The sequence below is a fragment of the Opisthocomus hoazin genome, chromosome W (assembly GCF_030867145.1).
Source record: "Opisthocomus hoazin isolate bOpiHoa1 chromosome W, bOpiHoa1.hap1, whole genome shotgun sequence".
NCBI lineage: Eukaryota > Metazoa > Chordata > Aves > Opisthocomiformes > Opisthocomidae > Opisthocomus > Opisthocomus hoazin.
Window position 1 is genome coordinate 20456972 of NC_134453.1, and position 27610 is coordinate 20484581.

Sequence of the window (27610 nt, forward strand, 5' to 3'; positions counted from 1 at the left end):
TATTAAAGATAACTCCACAGAGATAATTTAAAGAGGCTTTTCCAGCAAAAAGCAGAAGACTCTCCTTGCAGCCATTGTGCATGGATGCTAACAGCAACCCCTCCCAGCTCTGTACTAAAGCAAATGAACTTCTCTTCATTAATTTGCAGTGGATTGAACTGGGGTCACCACTGTATTTTTGCCCACTCCCTGGCATTATGCCTACCACAGCAGGATCTCATGTCCTGGTGATTAACAGGTGGTTATTTACAGAGTTATTTAGCTGTGCTAAATGTGCTGGTGCAAACCACTGTGCGCATCGGTGCTGGGAAGAGCCACTCGATGGGTGCTGCCAGCAGGAGGGCATGGAAAGGCACCAGCTCCAGGGCTCTCCTGGGTGCCTGAAGCCTTAAAAATCCCTTCTGCCCCACTTGGCAGTGACTCAGGAGAAAAATCCGCTTCGCCCGTGATGCAGCAAGACACAGGCAAGGTGCTTCAGCAGCCAGGCAAAAAACCTCCCTGTTAAGGGACTTGTGGATCATTAATTTTTTTATTATTATTTACAACCTGAACATCAGGGCAGATGGCAAACTGTAATCCTCCCTTTCCCATCCTCCGAATGAGATTTTTCATCCCAGGAGAGATTTCTCCTCTGCCTAATAGACAAGCAAAGCCCATATTTAGGTCAGAGCTTCCCAAGCTGTGCCATTACTCCGGGACCCACTGACCCCTGCATCCCACCCCAGGCTGGCTTCTCCAGTTGCTACTGGGTACACCAGTGGCTGGGAAACCCTCACAAGGGTCAGGAGGGGATGGGAGAGGGTCTTGCTGCTCGGAACAGAGCGAGCAGGGATGCTCCGGTGTCACACACCCCTCCACTGCCCAATTGCTGCAGGGCCAGTACCTGATGTCAGGATACCATGCACGAGCCCAGTGTCCCCAGCACAGCCAGAGAGCATCCACCCACAGCAAGGACCTCTAATAGGAAGACACCCACTCCTTCCACACCGTAAAAACCCAAAAAGGCTAAAAGGAGAGGCTGCGACTGGCAAATCAACATTTCAACACACAGCAAGGGACACACACGACCCTGACATGATGTTCAGAGGGTAGGCCAAAAAAAAAAATAAATACTGTTTTACTTGTTAAAAAAAAACACAAAAAAACATTACTTTGAGCTACACAATGCAAATGTTAAATTGCTTGAGTGTTAAATGCAAAGGGAAAAACAGTGGCACACTGCAGAAGCATCTTTAATTACTCCACATGAGAATGAGCAATTTATGCTTTTCCCAGAGCTGATAAAAGCACACAAACCCAAACAGCTGGGGCCAAAGCAGATGAGCATAATCTACACCTTGCCTCATACTCCCCATCCTCCTCATGCTATCAGCACAGAGACAGACCTAGGGAAAGCATACAAATGCACACCTGGACCATGTCCTTGCCAAGGCAGGGCTTCCTAAATATCAGGGAGCATATCCACTCATCCCAGAGCACTGCAGGAGTCGCTGGATTTGAGTTAGCAAAGCATGTTCTTTGCTGATGCCTCCTAGGTACAGGGATATTTTCCTCCTCCTCGAAGAGCTGTCATGCAGATGGATGGCTCCACGTCTCCCACCAACACTAAATCTGTTCTGTCTCTCTTTGCTGAATGTTATTGCCCTGCCCAAATTAACTCAGATGATCATTTGCATAAAGTGTCACAGCAGCTGAGCAGTACTCAGCTACTCAGACAAGCAGCATCTGCAGCATTTATCCATGGGCTCATTAGCAGCATTTCTAATGAAGGTGGGTTTAAAAGGCTTTGGTTCATCATCACACCAGCCTCATCTCACCAACAGCAGAGGTAAAACTGGCACTGAGCAGAGTGGGGCTGCAGGTGAGCCCCAACACCAAGCACACTCCCAGTACTTCTATCCTGAAGGCTTTGCTTTAATTAAAATATGAATTCCAGGACTAATCAATAGTCTCACACATACCTAACAGCCAACTCATGTCTTCCCATCCTCTCCCCTACCATTTCTTCCACAGCATCTCAGCATCGCTCGTTACTGCAGGCTTAATTAAGACTGACAGGTTCAGCACCAAGGTCTCAGGCACATACACAGCCCTACTCTCACTGCAGCAATGGGCTGAAATCCAAAATCCCTCTTGCAATAAGTCATTAGATGCTGTAGAACCAGGGGCAGAGCCCCAGATGCTTTGGGACAGCACAAACCAACCATTCTGCCTTAGTTTTTGGGGAAAAGCAGTCCCTCCTGGGCTGGGGAGTGATCCCCTCATAGGCTGTGAGACCAGGATTTACTCTGGGCAGTGCAACAACCCTTGTATTTTCACTTTGCTCCTCTACTCTTAAAGAAACAAGAAAACCAAACCTCTCTGCCAGGGTCAAGACCTCACCCACAGGGAACGTGCCTTATCACCTACATCACCACTGATGAACCACCACACCTGTTTAATTGGAGCTGGCAGCACTCAGGGTCTCACTGCCCATCCCCTCCCACAGCAGTACCTTCCCAGCCTCGCGTCAGGCTGAGCACAGGAGCCCTTTGCCTTGGGTTGTCAGAGAGCCACACCAAGAGATGCCAGGCGCCCGCCTGCTGGGTGGGACACCTTTCTCCAGGTCCTGTCCCATCAAGCACCCAAAGTGGGGGATCACCATCCCAATCAGCTAGAGCAAGCGCCGAATTTCTCTTCCATCAGGCCTGGCTCAGTTCTACAAGATGCTCAAAAGCCTACAAGCTCTACAAGATGCTCACCATCGCCATCCAGTCTCTGCCACACTGCCAGAAAGAGGGATTCAGCCCCAATTCACCGCAGAGTCCCTGGGGAAGCATGCCAACCCTGGTGCCAAAACCAACCCAGGTAATCACGTACTTGACTTGCAGCTCCTCCTGGAAGAGCTGCAGCACCAGGACAGCAGCAGTTTGGAGCAAGGGGGCTTGACGCCCCCTTCCCAGGCATCTCCCCTGCATCCAGCACCCATGGGATGATGCTCACAGCCACACTCCAGCACCCCCCACCGGACCCAGCTCCTCTGGTGCTCGTTACCTCTTCAAGTCATTGATTAAAGAATTGCCACATTGCACAGGATCAAGGAAAAAAAAAAAATCCTTGATCCAGTGTCTAAGGGGAACGAGGATGAGACCCACAGTCCTAACTCAGCCATGCAGCCAGTTTTTTTTATTCCAGTAAGGGCTACTGGGGTTTTTACAGACTTGTTTTCTCACTTTTAATTAAAAACCTCAGGCAGGAGTCAAGTGTCTCAACAGCATGACTTTTACCAGACAGCCTGTCATACTGCAGAAGTTAAACCATTCTAGGCTACTTTCTGTAAATCCCTGTTGATTGGCATTAATTACCTTTCTCTCACCTAATTGTCAATTAATCAAAACCTTGAGCAGTGCTGGGGTGTAATCTTGTCTTCACAGTCCCATTCCGCACCTGAACTCCCCTTAAGCACCTTGACGAACACAGGCTGGATCCAAAAAATGCTCAGTATACACTATATACATTTGATTATTAATAAAGTAGTTAAAAAATGGTCTTTGGTTTTCAATTAAGTAGTTAAAAATGGCCTTTCACACCAGGTTTTCACAGTCTATCTATAACAGTCTCATGATGCTTTAGGGAAACTCATAAGAATGTTCACTCCCCACTGCAGTGACCACCCCTCCAACAAATTATTTTATATCAAAACAACCCTGGAAGGAGCCAGGCTTAGCAGCACAGGGCAGGGCAGTCCTGCTCACCAGACACCAGGAATTTCAGCTAGAAAAGTTAAAAACAGCAGCTGCTACTAGGCTGTAATTGCAGTAACACATGTGGCATCCACAGTGTCACCAACATCTTCCACAATTCAGGGTACGCACCACCTCGCTCAGCCGATCTCCCCACCGGGTACTCCCATGCCCAAACAGCACCACCACAATCTACCTTTAATTACAGCACAACCTCGCCACCAGACTGGATTTTCAACCTTATTAGAAAGAAGTAATTGGATTAATCAACCTGTACAGTTATCCCTCATCTCTCCAGAACTCATGCGTTAAAAACCCTCTTGGAGCATCACTTCACACACGCTTAATTCAACGGGGTTTTGACCCATATTTGTATTTAAGGGGCATTTCTTCAGCCCTTTCTAACCAGAGGTGTGTGCTGGAAAGGCCCTTGGGCCACCTCTGCATCTTTTTCAGTGCTAAGCAACTGAGGGAAAACAAATTGATCACCGAGGATTTAAGTAAGCAACATTTTACCGGTTATAAGTAAAAAATTCCAGCAATAAGGTTTGTTAGGAAGGAGACACTGGGAGAATGGCACCAGTGGTCAAGAGGCAAAGCTGGCATAAATAAGCTTAATTAAAATACTTGAAGTGGTGAACAGATATTCATACACCTCCATTTACTTAGCAATGGTGGGGCAGAGAAAGGGTCTTCCTGCAGGGAAGGACTGCTCTTGCATTTTCATTGCAATAATTTCCAGGTCTTTTGGAACGTGATTTATACCCAGCTTCACTTTTCCCAGGACATCCATATGCCAGACTTCAGATGCGCACTTGTACGATGAGTTACCCTATATTAACATATATACTTTGCCTCTTCTCCCCAGTGAGACAAAGACAATAAGCAAGATTTCACAATCACTATGCTGAAATCAGTTCAAAACACATCTGAGGAAACTCACACTGAGGATGGCTTCCTTTCTAATATATAAAGAGGGCGGTACAGCACAGGTAGGCAGGCAGCTATGTTTTCCTCCTTATTTCCTTATAACTTCAGCTGACCAGCTAAAATACTGAGATTTTGGCTTCGCTAATCCTCCAGCATTGATATCCTGCAGCCTCTTATTTATATCACACAGCAGCTCCCTGGAAAACCATCCCCTAAATCCCACATACAATTTCCTCTAATAAATGTAGGGGAGGCAAAACCTTAAATAAAGAAGGATGGAGGACAACACCATCCCCATCAACTCCTGAATTTTGAATCGCAGGAGATTTGGGAGGTGATGCCAATAGCAAACGAGTGTTGTGTTCTGCAGGAAGGGCTCAATGAAGGAGACCAAAACACAGAGGACTGTCCAAGTGGAAAAAGGGTTGCAAAAAGGGCAACTCCACCCACCTGAAATAAAAATAATACAAAACCAAAATCAAAACCCACACCAGCAAACGCATCTTTTCTAGCCTTCACCTTCTGGTTTAAATTTCTCTGCTGACTTGGCAACGTCCCCTGTGTGTTAGGCAAATCCAAGGTTATCTCTTCCCCTCAGAAGGGTGGATGACCCAGCAGCACACAAACACACACTCCCACACAGATCAAACACGACTCTCAGGAAACAGTGAAGTGTTTGCATAGCAAAACACCACAAAGAAAAGGAGAAAAAAATAAATTTTAAGAGAAAGTGCTATCGCAGCCACTGGGTGCTGCTTCTTCCCTCCCCATCCCCGCAACAAAGCTGCTCTGTTGCATGTCTCCTGCAACGATGCGCAGGACAACATCCATATTCCAACAGGAGATGTATTTGCTCATTTCAGCATCCCTCCCTGTGTTATAAGAGCATTTCTTTATTCCTCCCAAGCAGTCACACACTACCTCTGGGCACAGGCAGCAGGAGTGGAGTTTCACTGCAGGCACAGCTCAGCTCTGGCTCTTCCCACCTTCACCAGCAGCATCGCATCATCCCAGGGACAGCTATAGGATTTCCATCCTGCTACACACCCCCCAGCTCAGGCCCAAGGGGTTTTGCTCCAAAACCAGGAAACCCAGTTCTCATCTGCAGGATGCACTTCCCTTCGGGAAGGACAGACATTTATGGTCACACTTCGGCCGATGCCACTTGCCTTGAAGCCACCCAGTCACACCAGCGCAGCTTAAGGACTACAACCTGTTTCAAGCAAAACTAGTTAAACCCACTGACCACCAGAAGTGAGGATAAAAAAGGATTATTAATTGGAAAAGCAGCAAAACAAATGAAAATATACCCCAAAGTTATAATGGTTTAACAGTGCATGAAGACAGCTCCTGAGAGATAGAGTGGCTCGCTCGAGTTGCGGCAAAATCATAACTCAAATCCGTCTCTACCAAACATCGTATTGCAACTTTTTTCTCTCCTCTACAGAAGGAGATGCTTTGCCAGGTAGATGAATAAAACAAAAGGAAAAAAATTAAACTGAAAAATCATTATGTTATCCCAGTTTATTTTGCTGTGAAAGCGAAGCTTTTGCAAGCTGTGCTGCCAGTTTCCAGCTCATAAAGCATAAGTCCAAAAGTTTCTGCCTTTTCTGACAAAATATTCAGTCCCAAGACCCAAGCTGCTGCAAACCCCAGGGGCCAGTAGCTGGATGGGGACACCTGGACTAGTGCGGCCACCTTTGGCCACCACCATGGGCAAACCAGCATGCGTGATGCCCCAGATAACCCACAGCATCACTCACATTATGGCTTTGTCCTGTGGGACCTCCAAAGAGGGAATTAGCCCTTGTGCACATCCAGGCATGCAGCAGTGATTTAGGACCCTGCTCAGAAGGGGATGGGATCTACCAAAAGCAGAGAGATGCTGAAACAACGCATGTCCCTTCATAGCTGCTTGTTCTTCCAGCCATCCGCCCTTCCATCTCCCCCTTGGGCTGGAAGGTCTTTTCCCCTGCCCCACACTATATAGAAATTGCACTCTGCTGCAAACTTGCAAAAAAATATTTTTAGGTGCTTTAAAACAAAAATCCGTATTTGGATCACCATGTCTGGCCATCATTCATGGCCCGCAAAGCCCGTATCAACATGTCGGTGCTGGGGAATGCCCAACCGCACATTTGGGAAGTCAGGCAGTCGTGTGGGGCAAGGTGTGCTCCTCCTCACTGCCATGGCCTCCGAAACACTCTCCAGCCTTCTCAGACCTCACGTGCAGATCACCAGAGACTTGTCTGCCTAAGAGCTGGCATGCGACCAGTCCAAATATGTATTTTCTTGACCATTTCCAATGTCTTTAGCATTCCCACCTCAACAATAGCTGCTTCATAAGACTCATTTCAAATTCCACTGCAATTAGTCTTTGAAATCCTACTGCCTTTTGCAGCATGGTGTGTCTACATTTGAGCACAGTTAAAAGCCTTCACTCACGCCATAGTTATTTAACATGGAACTTCTGATAAACTCAGGGAAGTCCTTAAGTAGAAATTCTGAGAAAAAGGGCTTTTTTATTTTTTATGTGTATATATAATTTATAAAATGAAGCCACAAGACTAGGAATTCAAATTTGGAGTGTATTTTTCATCAGCTTACCAGGTCAGAAGAGCCATAATTCAAGCTTTCAGCTTTTCAGACCACCTTAGGAAGGCAGGCAGAGTTCGGGGACAATCACCAGGGATGGCGGCCTCGCTGAGGCAGCACCAGGAACCCAACCACACAACTACCCAAAGCTCAGCTAACAGGTGAAAGCGGGTTTCCATCGCATCCCAAACTTCTTCCCTCGAGTCAAACTCCCTCTCTCCCCTAAAGCCACCAAGGTGTCACCAATTGCCATTTCCCCAGAAGTTTCAGAATATCAGATGCAAGTCTCAAGTTGCCATAATTACTGGAATGCAATTTGCTAAAATAAAGCATAGTAACCTCAGGTACGGGATGTTTAAGGTATAAAATAACCTTACACCAATGACTTGATAAATACAATAGTCACCAAGATTCAATCTTGATCAAAAAAAATCATATCCTCACCACTTTTCCTCCATATCCTGGGTGATGAGCAGTGCAGAGGTGTTCTCCAAACTTTAGACCATGCCCACCCCCAGCCATGCAGACTGCCCAACACCAGCCAGTCTCTGCCACCATTTCAGCTCTCCTGCCCGTGGCACCTCTCGCCCTGCTGCTCCCCGATAAGCTAGCTCTCCCAGCAAGGACGGCCATGAGCTCTTACCAGAGCGCTATTAAAGCTACTGCCAAAGCACAGCCTCCCTATTCCCAGCTACAGCGGAGATCAGACCCACTTTCAACAAACAAATGACATTCAGAAATACTTTAGAAAGAACAGAGACTTGAGTGAGAGGGGAGCAGGTCCTATCGGAGCATCAGCAAGATGGATTCAGCAGCAGAAATGCAAATATTTGATTTCCCTCCTCTGCCCTGTCCTCCCTGTAATGTATTTGCATCTGGAAGCAACCCCGGTTTGCAAAGGTGAGGGATGTCTCCAGCATTAACCGCACCATGCTAGAAAGGCGCATGCCAAGCAACCCTGCACAGCAAAACTAGCCCAGTGCCCAAAGGACCTGCTGGCCACCTCCCGTGGCTTTTCCTTGATGCTTTCAGCCATTCCCCTATGGAGTTGGTGCACAAGCCCCCCTATTTCCACGCTCCCTCTGTCATCAGCATTTCCAGCCATGGGAATGCAGACCTGAGCTCCAGGCTAATGCATTTTGGAGAAGCCACCTCAATCAAAGCACGATGCTGTCCAAGCCTTTGCAAGGTCTGCAAAGATAGCACCGACAGCCACAGCAATGCAGGAGCAGGGGACAATGTGGCTGTCACACTGATAGGCACAGCACGACCACGAAACAAGCTCCTTTCAGCTGCCAGCATTGATGTCCCGGTGAGAAACCCCAAGGGACCAGTTTTCACAACAGCTCTTTCCATAGGAAAGCAGTTTAACCTGTTTAAAGGGTATTTAAGCCTGTTCTTGGACGAGGTTTCCTCTCCGTCGGCTACCAGCAAAGCACTATCAAAAGGCTGGGCTTTGCTTTAAAGGAAACCAGCAAACCTCAGCATCCCCACTGCCTGCTTCCAGCCAGAAACATCAGCTGGGAAAGCTCATGAGCTGGGATTTCCCTGTTCCCCCGACACTTCTGAACTCCCTCCAGGATTTCAAAAAGATGTCAAAAACAACAAGAAGGGCTTCTTCAACTACATGAGCAGCAAAAGGAAGGCTAGGGACAACATGGGGCCGCTGCTGAATGAGGCGGGTGTCCTGGTGACGGAGGATGCGGAGAAGGCAGAGCTACTGAATGCCTTCTTTGCTTCAGTCTTCAGTGCTAAGACTGGCCCTCAGGAATCCCAGGCCTCGGAGGTAAGAGAAGAAGCCTACAGAGAGGATGACTTTCCCTTGGTCGAGGAGGACTGTGTGAGGGATCGCTTAAGCAATCTGGATGTCCACAAATCCATGGGCCCCGATGGAATGCACCCACGAGTGCTGAGGGAGCTGGCGGATGTCATTGCTGAGCCACTCTCCATCATCTTTGAGAGGTCCTGGAGGACAGGAGAGGTGCCCGAGGACTGGAGAAAGGCCAATGTCACTCCAATCTTCAAAAAGGGCAAGAAGGAGGACCCAGGGAACTACAGGCCGGTCAGCCTCACCTCCATCCCGGGAAAGGTGATGGAGCAGCTTATCCTGGAGGCCATCATCAAGCAAGTGGAAGAAAAGAAGGTTATCAGGAGTAGTCAGCATGGATTCACCAAGGGGAAATCATGCCTGACCAATCTGATAGCTTTCTACGATGACATGACTGGCTGGGTGGACGAAGGGAGAGCCGTGGATGTTGACTGCCTCGACTTCAGCAAGGCTTTCGACACAGTCTCCCATAATATCCTCCTAGGGAAGCTCAGGAAGTATGGGCTGGATGAGTGGTCGGTGAAGTGGATAGAGAACTGGCTGAATGGCAGAACTCGGAGGGTTGTCATCAGCGGCGCTGAGTCTAGTTGGAGGCTGGTAACTAGTGGTGTCCCCCAGGGGTCAGTACTGGGCCCAGTCTTGTTTAACTTCTTCATCAACGACCTGGATGAAGAGTTAGAATGTACCCTCAGCAAGTTTGCTGACGACACCTTACTGGGAGGTGTGGCTGATAAAGCAGAAGGCTGTGCTGCCATTCAGCATGACCTGGACAGGCTGGAAAGTTGAGCAGAGAGGAACCTGATGAGGCTCAACAAAGGCAAATGCAGGGTCCTGCACCTGGGGAGGAACAACCCCATGCATCAGTACAGGCTTGGGGTGGACCTGCTGGAGAGCAGCTCTGCGGAGAGGGACCTGGGTGTCCTGGTGGACGACAGGTTAACCATGAGCCAGCAGTGTGCCCTGGCTGCCAAGAAGGCCAATGGGATCCTGGGGTGCATTAGGAGGAGTGTGGCCAGCAGAAGGGAGGTTCTCCTTCCCCTCTATACTGCCCTGGTGAGGCCCCATCTGGAGTACTGTGTCCAGTTCTGGGCTCCCCAGTTCAAGAAAGATGAGGAGCTACTGGAGAGAGTCCAGCGGAGGGCTACGAGGATGATGAGCGGACTGGAGCATCTCCACTACGAGGAGAGGCTGAGGGAGCTGGGCTTGTTCAGCCTGGAGAAGAGAAGGCTGCGAGGGGACCTAATAAATGCTTACAAATATCTGAAGGATGGGTGTCAGGAGGACGGGGCCAAGCTCTTTTCAGTGGTGCCCAGTGACAGGACAAGGGGCAATGGGCACAAACTGAGGCACAGGAAGTTCCAGCTGAACATGAGGAAGAACTTCTTCCCTCTGAGGGTGACGGAGCACTGGAACAGGCTGCCCAGGGAGGTTGTGGAGTCTCCTTCTCTGGAGATATTCAAGACCCACCTGGACAAGGTCCTGTGCAGCCTGCTGTAGGTGACCCTGCTTTGGCAGGGGGGTTGGACTAGATGACCCACAGAGGTCCCTTCCAACCCCTACCATTCTGTGATTCTGTGATTTGCATGCCCGGGAGAAAGCCCACATCTCGTTTTGCACAGACACTGGGAAAAACAAGTCACAAATCTCCCCCCAGCACAAGATATAAAAGGCTGGGGGCTGCTCCAGCAGCTTGACAGACTGCTGCAGTTAAATGTTATTATCAGTCCTAATGTGCGCTTTATCACTACAGTAAATTTATCCCCAGCGTCATACGCTCAATCTGCAGAAACCAAATGTAAGACATCCCCAGCAACTGTTTCAGTCCCCCAAAGCGGGAAGTTTTGTGAACACGTGGAATGGATGTGCAACAGAAGTAGAGAGGTCAGCAACCATTAATCCTATACAGGGATGCTCAGGGCTCTAATTCGGGAGGCTCACAGCATCCTCAGGGACAGGAAAAGTCCTCTGTGAGGCTCACATTGGGAAAGGGGATACTGCTCCAGCATGTCCTCACCCCCAGCAGCATCTGGTTATTGAAGGGACACTCGAAACCTGAAGAGACTCATCAAGATTTCACATGTCACTTCAGCCCCACAAATATTCAAGGCTGGCTGAAGGCCACTGCAACATTTTCATGCCTGCCTTGGCTGCCCACACTCCGTGCAATCAAGAAAATGTTTATGGGGTGAAGGAGGTCCCACCCCCTCCCTCGCTGCAGGTTTATTACTGGAGCACAAGACCCACACATGATTCTCTGGTGGCTCCAGCTTTTCTTAAGCTCTGCCTGGAAATTAAGGATGAAAAAAGCTAAGCCTCCATTTTTAACTGGCCTGCTTCCATAAAACAACTTTGAATCATAGAATGCTTTGGGTTGGAAGGGACCTTTAGAGGTCATCTAGCCCAACTCCCTCTGCAGTGAGCAGGGACATCTTCACCCAGATCAGGCTGCTCAAAGCCCACTCCAGCCTGACCTCAAACATCCTTCATACAATCCAACTCAACCATCTAACATGAATCACTTAGATGGGTGCTGTGACTCCCAAAAGACTCCTCCAATCATGGGCACTGGACAACCACATTAACGCAGCAGCCAAATTTTAAAGCAGACCTAAATTATGCACAAAACCTGTAAGAGACAAGGGTCAGTGCTGTTTATGGGGTTAAAGCAGGTCAGGCAGATGCAGCCAGGGCCTCTCCCATCTCTTGGGGTGTTTCAAAAGCTATTCGGCTTTCAAATTGTGAGTCATGCTTCAGATCTGCATTCATCCCTAGCACATCCAGCTGCTGGACTGGCTCCTTCAGGCCTTGGCCACTGCATTTTGCTCTGCCCTGACTTGCTAAATTACATACATTTTCTGTGAGCAGGAGTAGCAGAGCCAAGTCCTTCCAAAACAGCCTCTTCCTTCCCAGACAAATTAACTATATTGAAGTTTAGCCTGACTGCAGGACAGGTTCGTCCAAATTCCAGATATATTTTAGCCCTTCTCAATTTTCCAGCTGCTTCCCAGGCATGTGAGAGCAAGCAGACAGGCATCAGCATCACTGGTGCTTACAGGAGCAGCAAGACCACCTTCCTGCCCAACTGGGTACCATCACTCCTGAGTCACCCAAAGATCACACAAGCTCTCAGCATCACACATGGGCTTAACATCCACTGTTAATGCTTCAGAAATTCCACTTCAGTATTTCATGGGACACAACGATAATTTAGAGTTCAGAGCTCTCGCCAATACCCCAGTGACCAATTCACCAAGCACCCAGAGGTATGTGCAGAGGAAATTCATTTATCTAGACAAGCGCCAGGGCTGCGTACCTTCCAGCAATCGCTGTAAGAGCATGTAAGAACAGTGTTTACCAACAGAGATGCATCCAAAAAAACTGTCAGTCTACTGACTTCAGAGTTTAAAGGCAGAAGAAGCAAGACTTTAACCTGGGGAAGGCGCTAACCTGCTTGGTGAAGATGCTTGAAGCTTATTATGATAACGCGGCTCTTAACACAATCTGGGGAATTACTTAGAAAACAAGAGGACTTTGTTTACCAGTATGTGGCTGCAGGCAAAAAAACAGAATTAAAAACCACCTACAGCTAAATGATCAGTCAAAAGGCTGTTTTCAAAAACAAAAATGTTTAAAAACTTGGGAGTCCCTTCCAGAAACCAGCAGCAGGCCCAGCACACCCTTAGGGTAGAGTTTCTCCCCCAGACACTGTCCATGCAGCACACCGCATCTTCCTGTTTTCAAGCGGGCTCTGACATTGCTCCATCATGTTGGACATTCACACCAGCACAGCAAATCGCAAGATACTGCCAGAGTTTAGCTACAATACAAAATTAAGACAGAAGCGTTGCTGCTATAACCTGGAAGAATTACAAAGCTATTTTTAATAAGTGGTTATAACAAGTTTCAAGCAGACTAAGCTGTTTTTGCTCAGCTCATATGGCTGCTAGGATAAAACCTCACACAAAGGAACAGTCACAACAAGTTGCTTGACAGAACACGCAGTGCTGAAAATTATGTAGTCACCAGTTAAAGAATGCTCTCTTTTGTTGTCTTTGAAGAAAAAGTTTATATACTACAAATTAAATCATCAGGTTTGACTTTCTCACAGCTTCACAGCATCATAGTGCTACACCTCTGCTACTTCTGTTGCTGTTTTGGCCAGGAGTCCTCAATAACACAGGAACAGGGATGAACCACAAATATGGTTTGCGGTACAAAGAAAACACAGAAACCTGGCTTTACAGATTAATATTCTTCCATCTTTATGTACTTAAGATGTGCTTCATCAGGTGGACACCTTCTTGAGCTGGAACACTCAAGGCAGTCTCCCTCACCAGGTTCCCCACCCCACCCTGGTCACCAACAGCTGGACCAGAGCCACATTGCGCTGGAGTACAGCTCCCAACACCCACCATCGCAACACCCATCAGCTACCCCTGCACCTGAGGCAGCATTCCAAAGGCACCGGGCATCCACAGATAACACAGACTTGCTGAAAACCAGCTAGTGTCAGCATTTGCTTTTCCTAAAGAAAACAGAAAAAGAAAGCAAACCCATCCTGAACCTGGGAAAGGGTCAGAACAATAAGATTTTAAAATTATTCGTAATTATTAATTATTTCTACCCTATGAATGTTTCTCCCTCTCCCACCACGCAGCGCAACCTCTACTGCCTGAAAAGCGTTTATCTGGAAGTGGGTCATGTCTCCTGGCATTACTAAATCTTCCCAAATTTCCCCTGATTAGTCAAACACGATATCCTCTCTGACATCTGAGTGACTGAGGTAGAGTCTAATGCCATTTTTCCCTGAATGAGCCACAAAGGGGGTTTTAAGCCAAGAGATGGCATGCCAGATAAAATAGTCCCCAACAGATTGTCCCCAAAATATTACCGAGGAAAATGAAATTGTTTTGTTGGAAGGTTTTTCCTTTAGAAACATCCAGCCTTTAGTACTGAATGCAGAGAGACAAGAAGCTGCCTTTGGAGTTGCTAAAAGGATGACACCTCACTAACTCATGAACTGCATGGTCCGATAGTTAAAAATATTTCTGCACACCAAGGTCCTGGGGACTTTTTATCAGCCACAACATCCAGTCTGCTCTTCACACAGGGACACCAAAAAACATCATGCTGGAGACTAGTGACAGCCTAAATGCAGGTAATACCTTGCAAAAGAGCAGATATTAAAGCAGAGTCACCTGAGACTAAAATGGAAATGGAGGAAAAAACCTGTAAATCTGCTACTCAAAAAAGAAAATACCTTTTAAAATTGGGATGTAACAGGAAGTAATTGCTCAAGCACAATTTATATCCAAAGTGTTCAAAAATATCATCCTTTGGAGCAAAAAGATGCCAGGACCCCGGGAGGATGCTCAACCAAGATGAGGGCTGCCCCAGGGAGAGGAGCTGGGGCTGAGCTCCCTCCTCACAGGAAAAGAGTGGGAGCTCCTAAGTGCTTCTCAGGTTGGTGATTAGTTGAGATCAGGGCAATGTTTAACAAGCAACAGCAGGGTTTGCATTCTGCTAATCTACTTCACATGACCTGCCAGTGCTGAAACTTCGTACCAGAGCAAAGACTGCCAGGAGACAGCACCTTTTTCAGTCAAAAAATAAAAAAAATTAAAAATAATATAAAAAAAACAATGAAGTCTTTTTGGCATTTGGCATTTTTGGCATTGCCAAATAGAATATTCTATTTCTTAGAAGAGAACATAAAATAGATTATTTTTTTTTTTCCCCTGAAAATGGATTTCTTCACCACACTGTTCTTTGGACAAAAAGAAGGGCCCCGGGGAAGCTGTATTTGGGTGAGATCAGCGGTTTTTCTGCCTGACACTGGACTTTGGGATGCAAACGCCGGTGCAGCAGCACTCGAGAAGAAGCCTGCTCGCAGCTTGCTCTTTGGGGACTGCGAGAAGCAGCACAGCCTGAAACAGCCTCAGCCATTCCATCTTCTCCAGCACGGAGTGTCAGGTACTGAAAGGCAAATTCAAGCAAGCTTTGCTCCTAAAGATGATTTAAACCCACCCTGGGGGTTGAGTAAAGGGCTATTTCAGGTTCCTCAAAGCTGGGCAGCACTGCTCATGTCAATCCAGCATCGTGGGGATGGTCCACATGTTCCAATACCAGCAAGGGATTTCCCTAAATAAGCAGGTGTGAGCACAGCCATCACTCACTGAGACACCTGCATGGAGGGCAAAGCATGGAGGGATGAAGATTAGCTCCAACAGCCTCGACTCCAGGTTTATTTTGGCACAGCGAGAGCATGTGAGGCTTCAGAGCAGCTCCCGGCAAGCAGGCGAGGGGCCGGGTGGTAGAAAGCGCCCCCCGGGGCAGCAGCGCTGTGAGGCTGGAATCCACCAGTTGTACCCAAAGCACCAGCCCTTTCACCTCGAGCATCGATATGTTCCAGAGTTCAGATAATTTCTTTTTTTCCTCTTCCTCTCCATTCTCCACGGCAGGGCAGATGAAGCATAAGCATTCATCTCATCGCTCTGCACAGGGAGGAACGAGTTACACCATGCTGGGGCAGGATCCAAACAAAACCAAAGGCTTCAGAAAGGAAAAGCAAAAAACACAAGCAGAAGGAAAGCAGAGCAAGAGATTTCAAACCTGGTATTTCCAGGGCCTACAGAAGCGAGCCATGACCTTCGTATCTCTCTGGCCAGCATCTTTACAATGCCCAGGGCCATAAAACACGTGCTGCGGGAGAGCCAAGGGCAGGTCCAGCTCACCCAGGGACATCAGCACCCGGAAATCCGTCCAGCCACAAGCGTGTCCCCAGCTGCACTTCAGCACGTCACAGCCAGACGGGAGAGGAAAAGCAAACTGCATCTCTGCAACACCAGAGCCTGGGGGAAGAAAACCCCAATATCGGGAGCCACACAGACATGGCTTCCAGCAGAGCTTTTCAGCGGTGTTACAGGTCTAGCTTTAGCCAAAATGGGCCTTGTTGTTACCATTAATCACAAAACATTAGTGCAGGTGTTCAGGGTCAATCCCAGCCAAGAAGTTATTTCTTACAAGGCCAGGCAGAGATGGGAAAGGAAGGGAACAGCACAGTGTTACACAAGACACCAACCAAGCGCTGGATGAGTGGCACTTGGGTCTTTCACTTCTTTCAGTACTTTATTTCTTACCACTGAACGTGGTGGTGAAAGCAGGCATCATCCAAGGAAGAAATAGGCACTCCACAATGTAGGAAAGGCAAGAGTCACAGCAGTATTCTCACATCTACCTCCCACCAAGGTCTGTGTGGGTCTGGAGCAGGACCTTCTCCTCTTGCACCTCCACCTTGTCTCCAAAACAGGTCACATGGTCCTACCACAAGATGTGGGATGGATCCAAGACCACAGTAGTCCAGTACTGCCACGTGAAAGACACCTTCAGCTCCCCATCCCCACCCCACCAGAAGATTAAGGGTCCTTGACTGAGACCAATCCCATCTCCAAAGCAGTTGGTGGGTACCGCTCCACCACCCCAGCTGGACATCACATTTGCTGCCCAAAAAACAGCAATACCCACAGCACCCATGTTATCAGAGCTCAAAGTAATTAAGCAGCATAAATCCACAAAGGAGTTACTCAGCTCAATTACCTTGAAAATTATAGCTTCCATCATCTCGGTATCTCTGCATTCACTTGCTGCCTTGAGATATGCTTACGCCAACTTTCTGCTCTTTTGGGGTGTAGCACCAAGGACCAGCTTCACAGCAGGCATGGGAATTGAGCTTCTTTAATTTTTGTTTTTTAAAAAAACAGTTTTCCACACTCATTTGCTAAGACTCACGTCGGCAGCCCCAGCTGCCTGCTCACATCCAGCCTGGTCAAGGATATGGCAGCTGGAGGTTTGCCCGAGTCACACAATCAGCCCCATGGGGCTTTCAGAAGAAACTGGACATTCCCATCACTGTCCCCCACGATTTTTAAAAGGCCATCTTTAAATATATCACAGGTCTTTTTTTCTTTGAAGAGTAGTGACTCACCAGGACACACCCCCAAGATGTAACATGTCATTTTACTATGTAGCAGCTGTGATTCATCCACAACATCCTGCTCCCAACAGCCCTGTAAACAGTGGTTAGCACATCCTACCAGCACCTCACACCTCAGTGGGACTATCGTAAGGGAGCTTGGGCAATGACTCATGGGAAGGGCGAAGGCATGGATTAGGGAAGGGCGAAGGCATGGATTAGCTGGCTTTAAGCACTGGCTCCACATCTCTATGGAGCCACCAAGTGAAACATATCCCTTCATGGAGCCCACCAGCCCCACAGGGCTGCCTGGGGTTCAGCAGGATGGAAAGGGGTCATGAACTGAAAGGGTTGGTCAACCTCAAGCATGGGAGAAGACATGTTCCCAAGGAAGAACTAATCTGGAAGCACGGGGCAAACACAAACTCAGGAAAATCCAAAAGGCAAGATGAACAGGTGGACACAGCACACACATCCTGTTGAGGAGCCAAGCCACATTAGCACCAAACACCTGGAGCACATCAACACCAAGCACCCAAGCAACACAAAACCACCCCACTGGTAGCACCACCAATGCCTATATGGGAACATGGAATGAAGGAGGTGGCAATGGCCATGCATTTAGGAGGACACAGCCAGGATACCCTACAGCCTGCCCCGCGCCATAAATAAGAGTTGGGGAGTGCAGCAAGACATGTTCCACAGTATCACTGGTGATCTGCTGTTGTTACCAGAGCAGGGTCTGAATGTCCTAACAGCACTGCCAGCTTCATACGGAGAAGCACAGGGGACTAAAAGCCAGCATTAAAAATAACTGCTCGTGAAGGAGAAAATAAATAATTAAAAAAAAATCAACTGGGATTTGGTTAAAAGTGGTGAACGATGGCAGCACAGTGGGTCAGGAGCAACACTGCTGGAGGAGCTGCACCACCATCCTACTACCCTGCACCAAGCCGCAGGTTCCGGGCCATGCCCTGTAATTAAGGGCTTATATTCCTTAGAGTAAGTGTTTATAGGCACATGTTGCTTTAGTTCCCATAGTCCTTTAGCCCAGCCTTTGACACATTTAACCCATTCCCATGACTCACAGGTTTCAGTCAGCTGGAGAAGACTGAGCATGGACAAAGGGATGCCAAAAGCTGAAGAAAAGGTCACCTTTCCAGGCTGCAGGCTCTTCCCTGTAGGGTTGATCTTCTCCAAACCCTCCAGATACCGCAGGAAAGGCAAAGAGCAGAACTACAAAGTCCTTCACAGCCTCACTAGTAAAACTTAGGAGTTTACCATGACCATCATGTTCAAGAGCATTCAAACGAATAAGGCCACGTGAAACCCATCACCCACCAGCCCCTGGTCCTCCCCAGCCCTGCCACCATCTCTGAACAGTTCTTTTCTCATTTCTACAGGACCAGGCTAAGGCAAAACCCAATCCAACTCCACAAGATGTGTCTTGCAGTGAGCCAGATGCATATTAGGGCAATCACTTTACACAACCAACTCAAGACACAGAAAGCTCACGGCAAATTTTTTTTCAGTTTTGCTAAATAGCAAATTCCTCGCTAAAATGTTTTGCAAACATTTCAGGCATCTGCCAAAGCTTGGGGCCTTGCTGCAATAAAAGCAGTCATTTTCCCAACCTGAATTGTAGTTTGTGCTGATACTCATTTAATCACCATGAAATGCCTGTTTGCAGAATGGGTCAAAGTGCAGACAATAACACCTCAAAAAAACCCCTTGACTCAGGGCTTCACCTACACTACCTGCTATTTATTACACCGCCGACTAACTCGGAAGGTCCAAAGTCTACCCTTCACACTAAAGTTAGACTACCCCCATGGCTTCCCAGACAACTATCCCAGCAAGGGTACACTACTCCTTTTTTTTGCCAGAGCTACAAACTAATTAGTGTGTAAAGTAACAGTCCAATATGCCTAGAGCTGCATTGCACTGTAGCAAACTGAGATCCGCTTCAAACATATATATATACACACACAAACAAACTTACATAGCCTTCTTTCTGGGTCATCAGCAGGGATGTTCACATTCAAGGTCACTATTTTCTACACCTGGTTATCAGCAGCAGAGAAGAATAATGAAGCAAAAATCCTCCATTGCAAATACATCCCTCAACAGCAGCCAGGCTGCCTGTGACAAACACCCTTGGTTAAACTCCTTCCTCGGGGCAAAAAAGGGTAGGACAGACTCATCCCATCCCACAAGAACCAGCACCAGCCATGCGCTGTCTCGGGCTCCAGACCCGCTGCTGTCCCCAGGTTTCCATCCTTCACCCTGGAGTTAACCCAGCAAACCACTGCAACTCAGGCATGTGTGCGTTGGGATTTCCCCCCCACAGCTTCACAGCCTTAAAACACTACCAGGGCAGGAACTCTCAAAAATAAATTTTAAAAGAGGCAAGCTGATTAATCCCAACCAGCAAGAGGGCATAAAGCAGGAATCAAGCTAATTAAGCCCTGCCAGAGTCATTCCCGGGGCCATGTCCCAGCACCTGCACCAAGCTCCATATTCGTCAGCTCCATGGCTCTCACCTAACCCCAGCACAGATGCTGTTAAATGCACAACTGATAAACAATTGCATAAACAGAAATGAAAACACGGTTATTTTGGCAGTGCAAACCCTACAGCAGGACATGCATCCACACAGTGCCAGGACAGCACAGGGCAAGCTCCTGCCATCTCCTGCCCATCAAGGGAGGGAAAAGCCCACCAAGCCACCAGCACCCAGCTCTCACCTCCCTCACACCTAGCAAGGCCATATAACCAGTGAACTGAACAGTATTTAAATCCCCAAGAAGTTTGTCTCTGCTTTTATCTCCTCTGTGCGGCCCCAGGGAAGCCAAGGAGGTCCCCAAGCTGCTGCGGGGCTGCTGTGCCCTCAGCACAGACCCCAGCTAGAGACACCTGGCTGGAGCAACCATATTTTACATTTCAATTTTTTTCTCTCCACAACTGCAGCTAATAATGAGGCAGGATCAGGAGAAGCCTGGGATGCCAAGGGATCCAGCTCCTTCAGCAAGACATCCCCATCTTTAAACAAAAATCCCAGCATGGCCTCTGAGATGCCCCTGCCCTTTTTGGCATAACCCAGACATGCTCTCAGAACCTAAAATAAAGGAGGAAAAAGAACCCCCCAAAACCTTCAAGTATAATCTGCTTTTCCTAACAGCAGCTGCAAATGGCAGAGGCAGGAATTCAGGAGCTCTGCAGCAGAGGTCCCACAAATGTCCCAGGACCAAACCCCAAACTTCCCCTGTCCCCCGCACTTATTCCCAGAAATTTTCACTACACAACACACAGAAAATATTCTCTCTCCTTCCCAGATGCTCCTTAACTCCAAACCAGCACACAGGCACCCACTGAGGATGAATCCTCCCCTAGCCCTGAAGGCTAAATCATTTTCAGAAAGGTTTTATGCCAGCAGGTTTATGCCAATTCATTGACTCCATCAGTGTGGGATCACACTGGCAATATTTATTCGCTTCTGAAAAGTTTCTCCCCAGGGTCAGAAACAACCAATTCATTCCAGCTACTTTATTTAATACAACTTCAAGTGAAAACCAGAGTTTTCTATACCCAACACTAGCCATCAGAATAGGGTTTTTAATGCATTAAGTTCTACCCTCCATTAAAAAATACTTGGCAAATAACAGTCACTTGGCACAATAGGAAAAAAAAAAGATAAATAAATATCCTGGTTTCTCACTCACACAGAGCTTGTAAACCTTCTGCAGAACGCATCTCAGGCTGCACAACATCCCAGGAGCAGAAAGGCACAGCTTATTCCCTGGCCTGGCAGAAGCACTATTTTGCATTAGGTGCAGAGGCTATGCCTAAATTAACAATTAACACACCTTAAGAAGTACCTTTAAGAGAGCAGAACATTCAGGAGCCAAAGCAATTACATTTGTTTTAGTATTATGAAGAGCTTCACCTTATTATAACAAAGGCTCGCCATGCAAACAAGCCTAATCTCCAGTTTAACGCCGCAAATCCAACCGTCACTGGAGATGGCATCTTCCAGCCATGAGATCCTCTCTCCACCCTGCCCAGAGGAGCAGAGCATCCCTGTTATCTCATTACAGTGAAATGCTGGCATCTGCACCAGCTTATGAGGATTGGACCACAGTTACCTTGACTGCATCAGCAACAGGTATCTTTGGAGGGCTCTGGCTGGAGAGGAAGGAGAGAGCATTGCATAGAGGGAGCTGCTTTTGCCTCCTGCTTCAGCTAAATAGGGTTGGAGCAACTCCCCTGCCCAGCTGCAACCAGTTTGGCTGGGCACATCCCAGCAAGGACCCCAGGGACGTGGCAGGAGCAGGACCAGCCTCAGGCAGCCTTAGAAAGACATTTGCACAGGGTAACCAGGCAACACACAGGTTAGGCAAAACCCCACCGGTTCTCCACCTAGAACAGATTTTTGCAAGCGGGAGTCCTCATTGCCACTACGTCCCCTACTCCTCTCGCATGCGCTGGTCCCAGGGGCTCCAGGACCAGGCCTGCACCTTTTACCATACAGCTCCTCTTCTGCTGGGACACAAGTCACTAAATCCCTGTTTGCTTCTGCAACAAAATAAAATCCACGGCCCGACAGTCCCAAAGTCCTGCACTGGGAGCAAGGAGAGCATTATCATGGTCTCCCCGTAACTATTTACCCAAGTAGAGTCTTAGGTGCTTGAAGGCTGATGCAGTTTTTGAGCTGCTCACATGCTCATAATTAGGCACAGCTGCTAATTATCTTGTTTGATTGGGGCTATTAAGCACCAGTCCTCCCTGCTCTTAAACAGGCACAGATGAGGCATCGCACAGAGAGGGCTTCCACCAGCAACTCACAGCTGCTGGTGTTTCCAGTTCCTCTCCAGTTTAAGTGCCCCTGAGTCTAACACAGCAAATTCACCAGCATGGCTTAACAAGGATGAACTTAAGCACCAAGAAAACACTACATGTCCCACCAGGTCCCAGGAGACCCTCTGCAAGCATCAAGTGGAAGTTAAGGACTCTCCACACAACACACAGCAGCTCCCATCACAGTCCAGTAGGAAGGAGAGGTGGGAGGATCCGAGAGGTCACACTCAGCTGCTCTGAAGCAGCTCCCCAGCAGTTTCTTTCATCCTGGTTCAAGCAGAAGAAGGAAGGACTCTAAGGGAGGTACCATTGTGGCTGCACTAACGCAACACCACACATTGGATTGATAGGCTTTTAGCATGACAGCTGTATTGATTCCAGCGAGCCGGATCATCCGCCTTCCCTCCCTCTGCACCTTCATCCCCACCCTGAGGACAAGGTGATCCAGGAGGCCCCACCACTGTGCTTAGAGAGTCATCTCAGGAACCGTAATACCCCACTGAAGCTCTCCCCACTCTTCCCCTCTCCTTTCCTCTGTTCACCCCCACGCCCGGTTACTCTGCAAGGGTTGTCTCCTCCCCACCATGCTCGGAGGCCTCTACCATGTACAAGCTACAAGCACCCAGCAGAGCCACGGGGCCAAACACCCGCATCCGCATAGAGGTGATGTCCAAGCGAGCACCGGGACCTTCCCCAGTGCTTCCCAAGAGCAGGCTGGAGAGCAACGCATCTGCTTTGTCTTGGGGACCTCCATCAGCAGCTCACACCCCCCGGCTCAGCATCTTAAGGTTCTTGGGTTTGTTGTGCTGTCCAAAGCCTTCTTTGCTTTTTTTTTTTTTCTCTTATATACTCAAAGTCACAGGAAACATTTTCCTGCTGCTCCAAAGCCCAGAGGCCCCACACAGAAGACAACACAGACAGCCCTAAATTTCACCGCAACGCCAACACTCAGCCCTACGGATGACCCCTATGTGTTCAAGGCACCATCCGTGGCCCTACCACCTACCACACCAGCTGTGTCCCCAAAATGTCCCCACGAGACATACAGACACCAGCAGAAGGGCCACCGCTGAAACACCAGCTCTCATCAAGAGTCTTTTGTTGTTATTAAAAATAAATTAAAAATTAGTGACATTCACAGATTGTCACCAAATCTCCACCACTTCCCAGGTGCCTACACAGAAACAGGATCGCAAGCCATGCCCCAGCAGGCATCTTACACTCCTTCAGCAGATGAGCAGGAGTACAAACCTAACCAAGTTAGCATAAAAACACAACACAGGTTAATTACCTGATCACCAAGTTAAGAACCAATTAACCTGGTTGTTACAACCAGCCCATAGATAGGGATAACTCAGACTCCCTCCTCCGCAGGGATGCTTGCCATCGCATCCATGCGCTCATCCGATGAGATGCTGCGGTAGGCATGTCGGAGCAGTTTAGCCATGGCTTTACTTGTGCTTCCCCTTCAGATTTTCCAAGGGAAAAAGGTTTTCCGAACCTCAGGCTTTGCTTTTGAAGCGCTCCCGAGAAGGACGGAGGGCAGCCCACTCACGGACAGCCCTGCTCAATCCAGCGGAGCTTCTTAAATTCCCACAGGTTCAAAGGAGGGGCCGTCAGAGTCATACTTCATCCTGCAGCCATCCGGTATCGACAGCCAAAAAAAAATAAGTGGCACTCTCCAGTATTACATAAAAGCTGTCCACAAAATGAGTTACAGAAGCAGAAATCTGCAGCAAAAATAAGCTCAGGAGACAAAAAGTGGCTCTTTGCAAGGGCTGATGCCAATCTGGCAGCATCTCCACACTGACCATGGTCATGGGAAGAATCTGAAACACTAAAACGCTCATTATTACAATAGATGATACTGGCACTTTGTAATCTTCCAGCAAAAAACGTTCCAAAGTCAAGCACTTCTCTTGATGAGACCCTGCCTAGCGTTATTGATGGCTTTCACTAAGCATATTCCCTGGATCCGCAGCACTGCCGGGTACCCTGGGGAAGACGGGGAGCGCAGGGAGAGGGCTCTCTCCCCTTCCGTCATTGCTCTGTGTCGGAGCGATTGCCTGCTGCGTGCCAGGAGCTCTTTCATCAGGCAAAGATCTCTCCAGACACCAACTTCTTGCTGGGAAAGGGACAGAAAGCGCGGGGAGCATCCCCAGCCCACTTCGGCCAAAGAGCGGGAACACCCTGGCACCCTGCCCGTGTATCCCACAGCCACAAAACAGTAAATCAAAAAGAAAAAAAGAAGAAAACCAAAGCGGTGCCTTGTCTAGATCTCAAGCTGGGCTTAGAAATCAGCAACCTGAGGTTGCCGTTCCAGCAAACAAGCAGGTTTTTGGAGCGAAACTGGGTCTCTCCCCGGGGAGGGACGCCGAGGCCACCGGCCATGTCACCTTCCCCGGCTGCCATGAGGAAGCGGGCGCTGAAGGACGGGACCCGGCCGAACGAGGGGGAAACTGCAAACCGGGCACCCTGGTCAGTCACTGCGAGGGCGGGTTCTTCCTCTCCCCCCACCTCGGCGCTTTAGGAACATGAGGGGAAAAAAAAATTCTCCTGTGAGGACTTGGGGAAGCCAAGCGCGTCCCGCCGCTGAGGTGACGGACCCCGCGACGGACGAGGCCACCGACCCACGGGTGAAGTTCGCCTTTCCCCTCAGAAAACCCCTCAGGTAAAGCGACACCCCCCCCCCCCCCCCCCCGCCGCCCCTCACACGCCCCCCGTCCCGCTCACCTTAGTGTAGAGCTGCGCGGCGGACATAGCCGGGACGGGCGGCGCTAGGCGCGGGGCAAGGGGCCAGCAGGCAGCGAGCGGCAGCGGCGGCGCCACCGGACCGACCGACCGACCTTTACACCCTCCGCCGCCGGCTGGGGCACAGGGAAGGGAAGGGAAGGGAGTGGGGCGGAGGGGAAGGAGAAGGAGGAGGCACTGCCGCTCCGCCTCCGCCGCGCCCCGCTCAGGTATGGGGCGGGGCGGCCGCGCTCGGCTCCGCTCGGCTGAGTTCGGCCTCAGTTCAGCTCCGCTCGGCTGGGTTCGGCCTCGGTTCGGGCTCGGCTCCGCTCGGCTCCGCTCGGCCTCGGTTCGGCTCGGGCTCGGCTCGGCTCGGGTTCGGCTCCGCTCGGCTGGGTTCGGCCTCGGTTCGGGTGGGTTCGGGCTCGGCTCGGCTCTGTTCGGCTCCTCTCACCGCCAGCAAGCAGCACTTCACCGCCTGCGTTGGCTCTTATTATTATTATTTTTTTAAAAAAGCCCTTTTTTATACATATTTTTCCTTCCCCTCCCGGTCCCGGCCGCTTCCCCGGGGGTCCCCAGAGCCCACCCGGCTCCTGCCTCCATCTCCGGCCAGGGGGGCTGAAGCACACCGTGTTGGGCTGGAACACCCCATGCTGGGTTTGGGTTTTTCTCTTTTTTTTCCCTTTTTATTCCTCTGTTCTTCTTCCTTTCCCCCGGCAGAAGAGCAGCTGAGCCCCCAGCAGGTGCCCGCCGTCGGTCTGAGGCCCTGCCATCCCCCAGGGATCCCCCAGATGCGGGGGTGTGAGCGATGAATGGCTTTATTGGGGCGTCCTTTGCCGCCCAGGAGAAGCAGCGCTGCCCGCACGATCCCGCTGGAAACCCCGCTGGAAATCCATTCAAGGAATGCACCAGGAACAGGTTCTGCTCCGTCTCGTGGGTTTGGGTTCCCACCAGCAGCACGGCGGGCACCGCTTCCCTACCTCTCCATCCTACGCCGCTGCCAGGAGTCATTTCTTGGGCAGAAACGGTCAAAAATTGGCCCCAACGTGTCAGTCCGTGGCCAAGCAGCCTCCCTCCATCCCGTTGGAGCACCGCGTGCTCCAATTTATGCTCATAAGGCGCTTTTTGAGCCTGAGAAAGATGAGGCAAATGCAAAATATTCCTAATTAATCACTACTGCTAGTCATTATCGCTCAAAGTATTTTGCATATTAACTAAGCAGGCAGAAAACATGCTTATTCTTTGCCACAGTTGTTTAGTCTGTAAGCAGGGATCGCTCCTCCTGTGATTTCGGGCTCATGGGGCACCCACAGCCTGTCTTTAAAGTGATGCTGGTGGCATCTCCCCGTCTGCTCCTCGTTCTTTGGGGGGTGAAACTTCCCCCCCCTCCCCCCAGCTTTGGCATCTTCTCCTTTCACCCCCCCTGAGCCCGGCATGGAGCAGCGCTGGCTCGGTGGGAGGACACCCAGCGTCGTGGCTATCTCTCTGCTCCAGCTCCCATGTCCTCGGTGAATCCAAATAAATTGCAGGTGGCTCTGGGGGAAGTTTGGGAAGGAGCAAAGAAGGGGAGAAAAACCTGCACCATGCCTAGAAATCACCCTGAGTAATGCATTTGACAGTGTTATCTCTGCAAAGCCTCCAAGATAGCTTTGTCAGGCAAACAAAACTTGCTCCTCTCCTTTGATTAAATCAAATGAAATCAAAGTGTAAACACCACTGCGATCGGGAGTAAAGGTTTCCCTGAAGCCTGGGTAGCAGTGATAGTCCAGAGGCAAAGCACAGCTGTTCCCATGAAATACCAGCTGCTGCCGCGTGTGATTTTCCATCAAATTTATTGTAATCTAAAACTTTAATTAAAGATAGAAACTAAGAACGCCAAAATACATACGAAATCCCTGCAGTGTGCCCTAAGTGCTGAGCTGCTGGAAATTACCTCCTTCGGGAGACAGAAGCTTCTTTCCGTTTGGGAATCAAAACTTGGGTTGATCTTAATATTTAATGAGCACTGGCTCTTAAATAGCGTTTTATGGTGCCACCTTTTGCATTCACATCAAAGGCACTCAGAGGTGAAAAGCAACCAAATACCAGGTTTTTTCCCTCGAAGCAGAGCCGGTGGCTTCCTTGCAAGTGCGGGACGGGCGTTGGAGACGTATGCGCTCCCCCAGATGCTCACAGGTCCCAGCCCTGTCCCTGGGTCGCAACAACACATGGAGACCCCAGGGACAGAGGGACGGACGGACGGATGCTGGAGGGCTCAGTGATGTGGGCAGGGTGCCCAGCCCGTGCTGTCGTTAGCTGCTCTGCAGCAGGCACCCCATCATTCCACGTCAGCTTTCGGGTTTTATTTAGATAGAGGAGCGAAGGCAGGTTTGCCATTAAATTCAGAGGGACAGGAGAAACCCCCTGACCCCCGAACTACAGCTACAGCACTGGGTTTTGACTCAGGAGCAGTACACTGACACCAGTAACCCCATCCTGAAATCTTCCGCGGAAATCCTTCGCAGCAGGATCCACCACTGAGAGCTGAGCCAACCTTAGTCCTCAAAATTAAGGGGCAATATCTGCATGGTTTAAAGTAGTTTAAACTCCCTCTGTGTGTATTGAGGTTTGCAGGGAAAGGTTTGTGCTTTCACTAGTTGTCTCTTGGACGGGGCATGGTGGCAGGTAATGCAAAGCTACGGAGCATCAATTCTGACAGCTCCAAATGCCATCAGGACAGAGCTGACCGTCACTAAATACAGCCCCAGGCCTTGAATTTCTGCCTGCAGCGTCGTCCCAAAGACCTCGAAGCTGGACTTCCCTTGTCCTGGGCCAGGCAGAAGTCACCACGCGCTACGGCTGGGCACGATCCTCGGGTCTGGCTGGGGCTGCGGTGTCGCTGGGCACGGCTGCACCGGTCGTTTCTGCAGCAAGTGTTCCTACCTGTGTTAAAGTCGTGAATAATTAATCAAAGTGTTAAAGTGATGAGTAATTAAC

At 49.3% G+C, this 27610-nt stretch overlaps 1 protein-coding gene across 2 annotated transcripts in view; it reads right to left on the bottom strand.

Annotated features, from left to right (window-relative positions):
* Nucleotides 1-24767, bottom strand: part of LOC104335612 (unconventional myosin-Vb) — a 177919-nt gene extending 153152 nt beyond the window's left edge. For both annotated transcript variants that reach the window (XM_075446518.1, XM_075446517.1), the window contains exon 1: nucleotides 24638-24767. In XM_075446518.1, the coding sequence (XP_075302633.1) occupies nucleotides 24638-24664 (27 nt within the window). In that variant the 5' untranslated portion in view covers nucleotides 24665-24767. The remainder of the gene's footprint in view (nucleotides 1-24637) is intronic.
* Between the last annotated feature and the right edge of the window lie 2843 nt (nucleotides 24768-27610).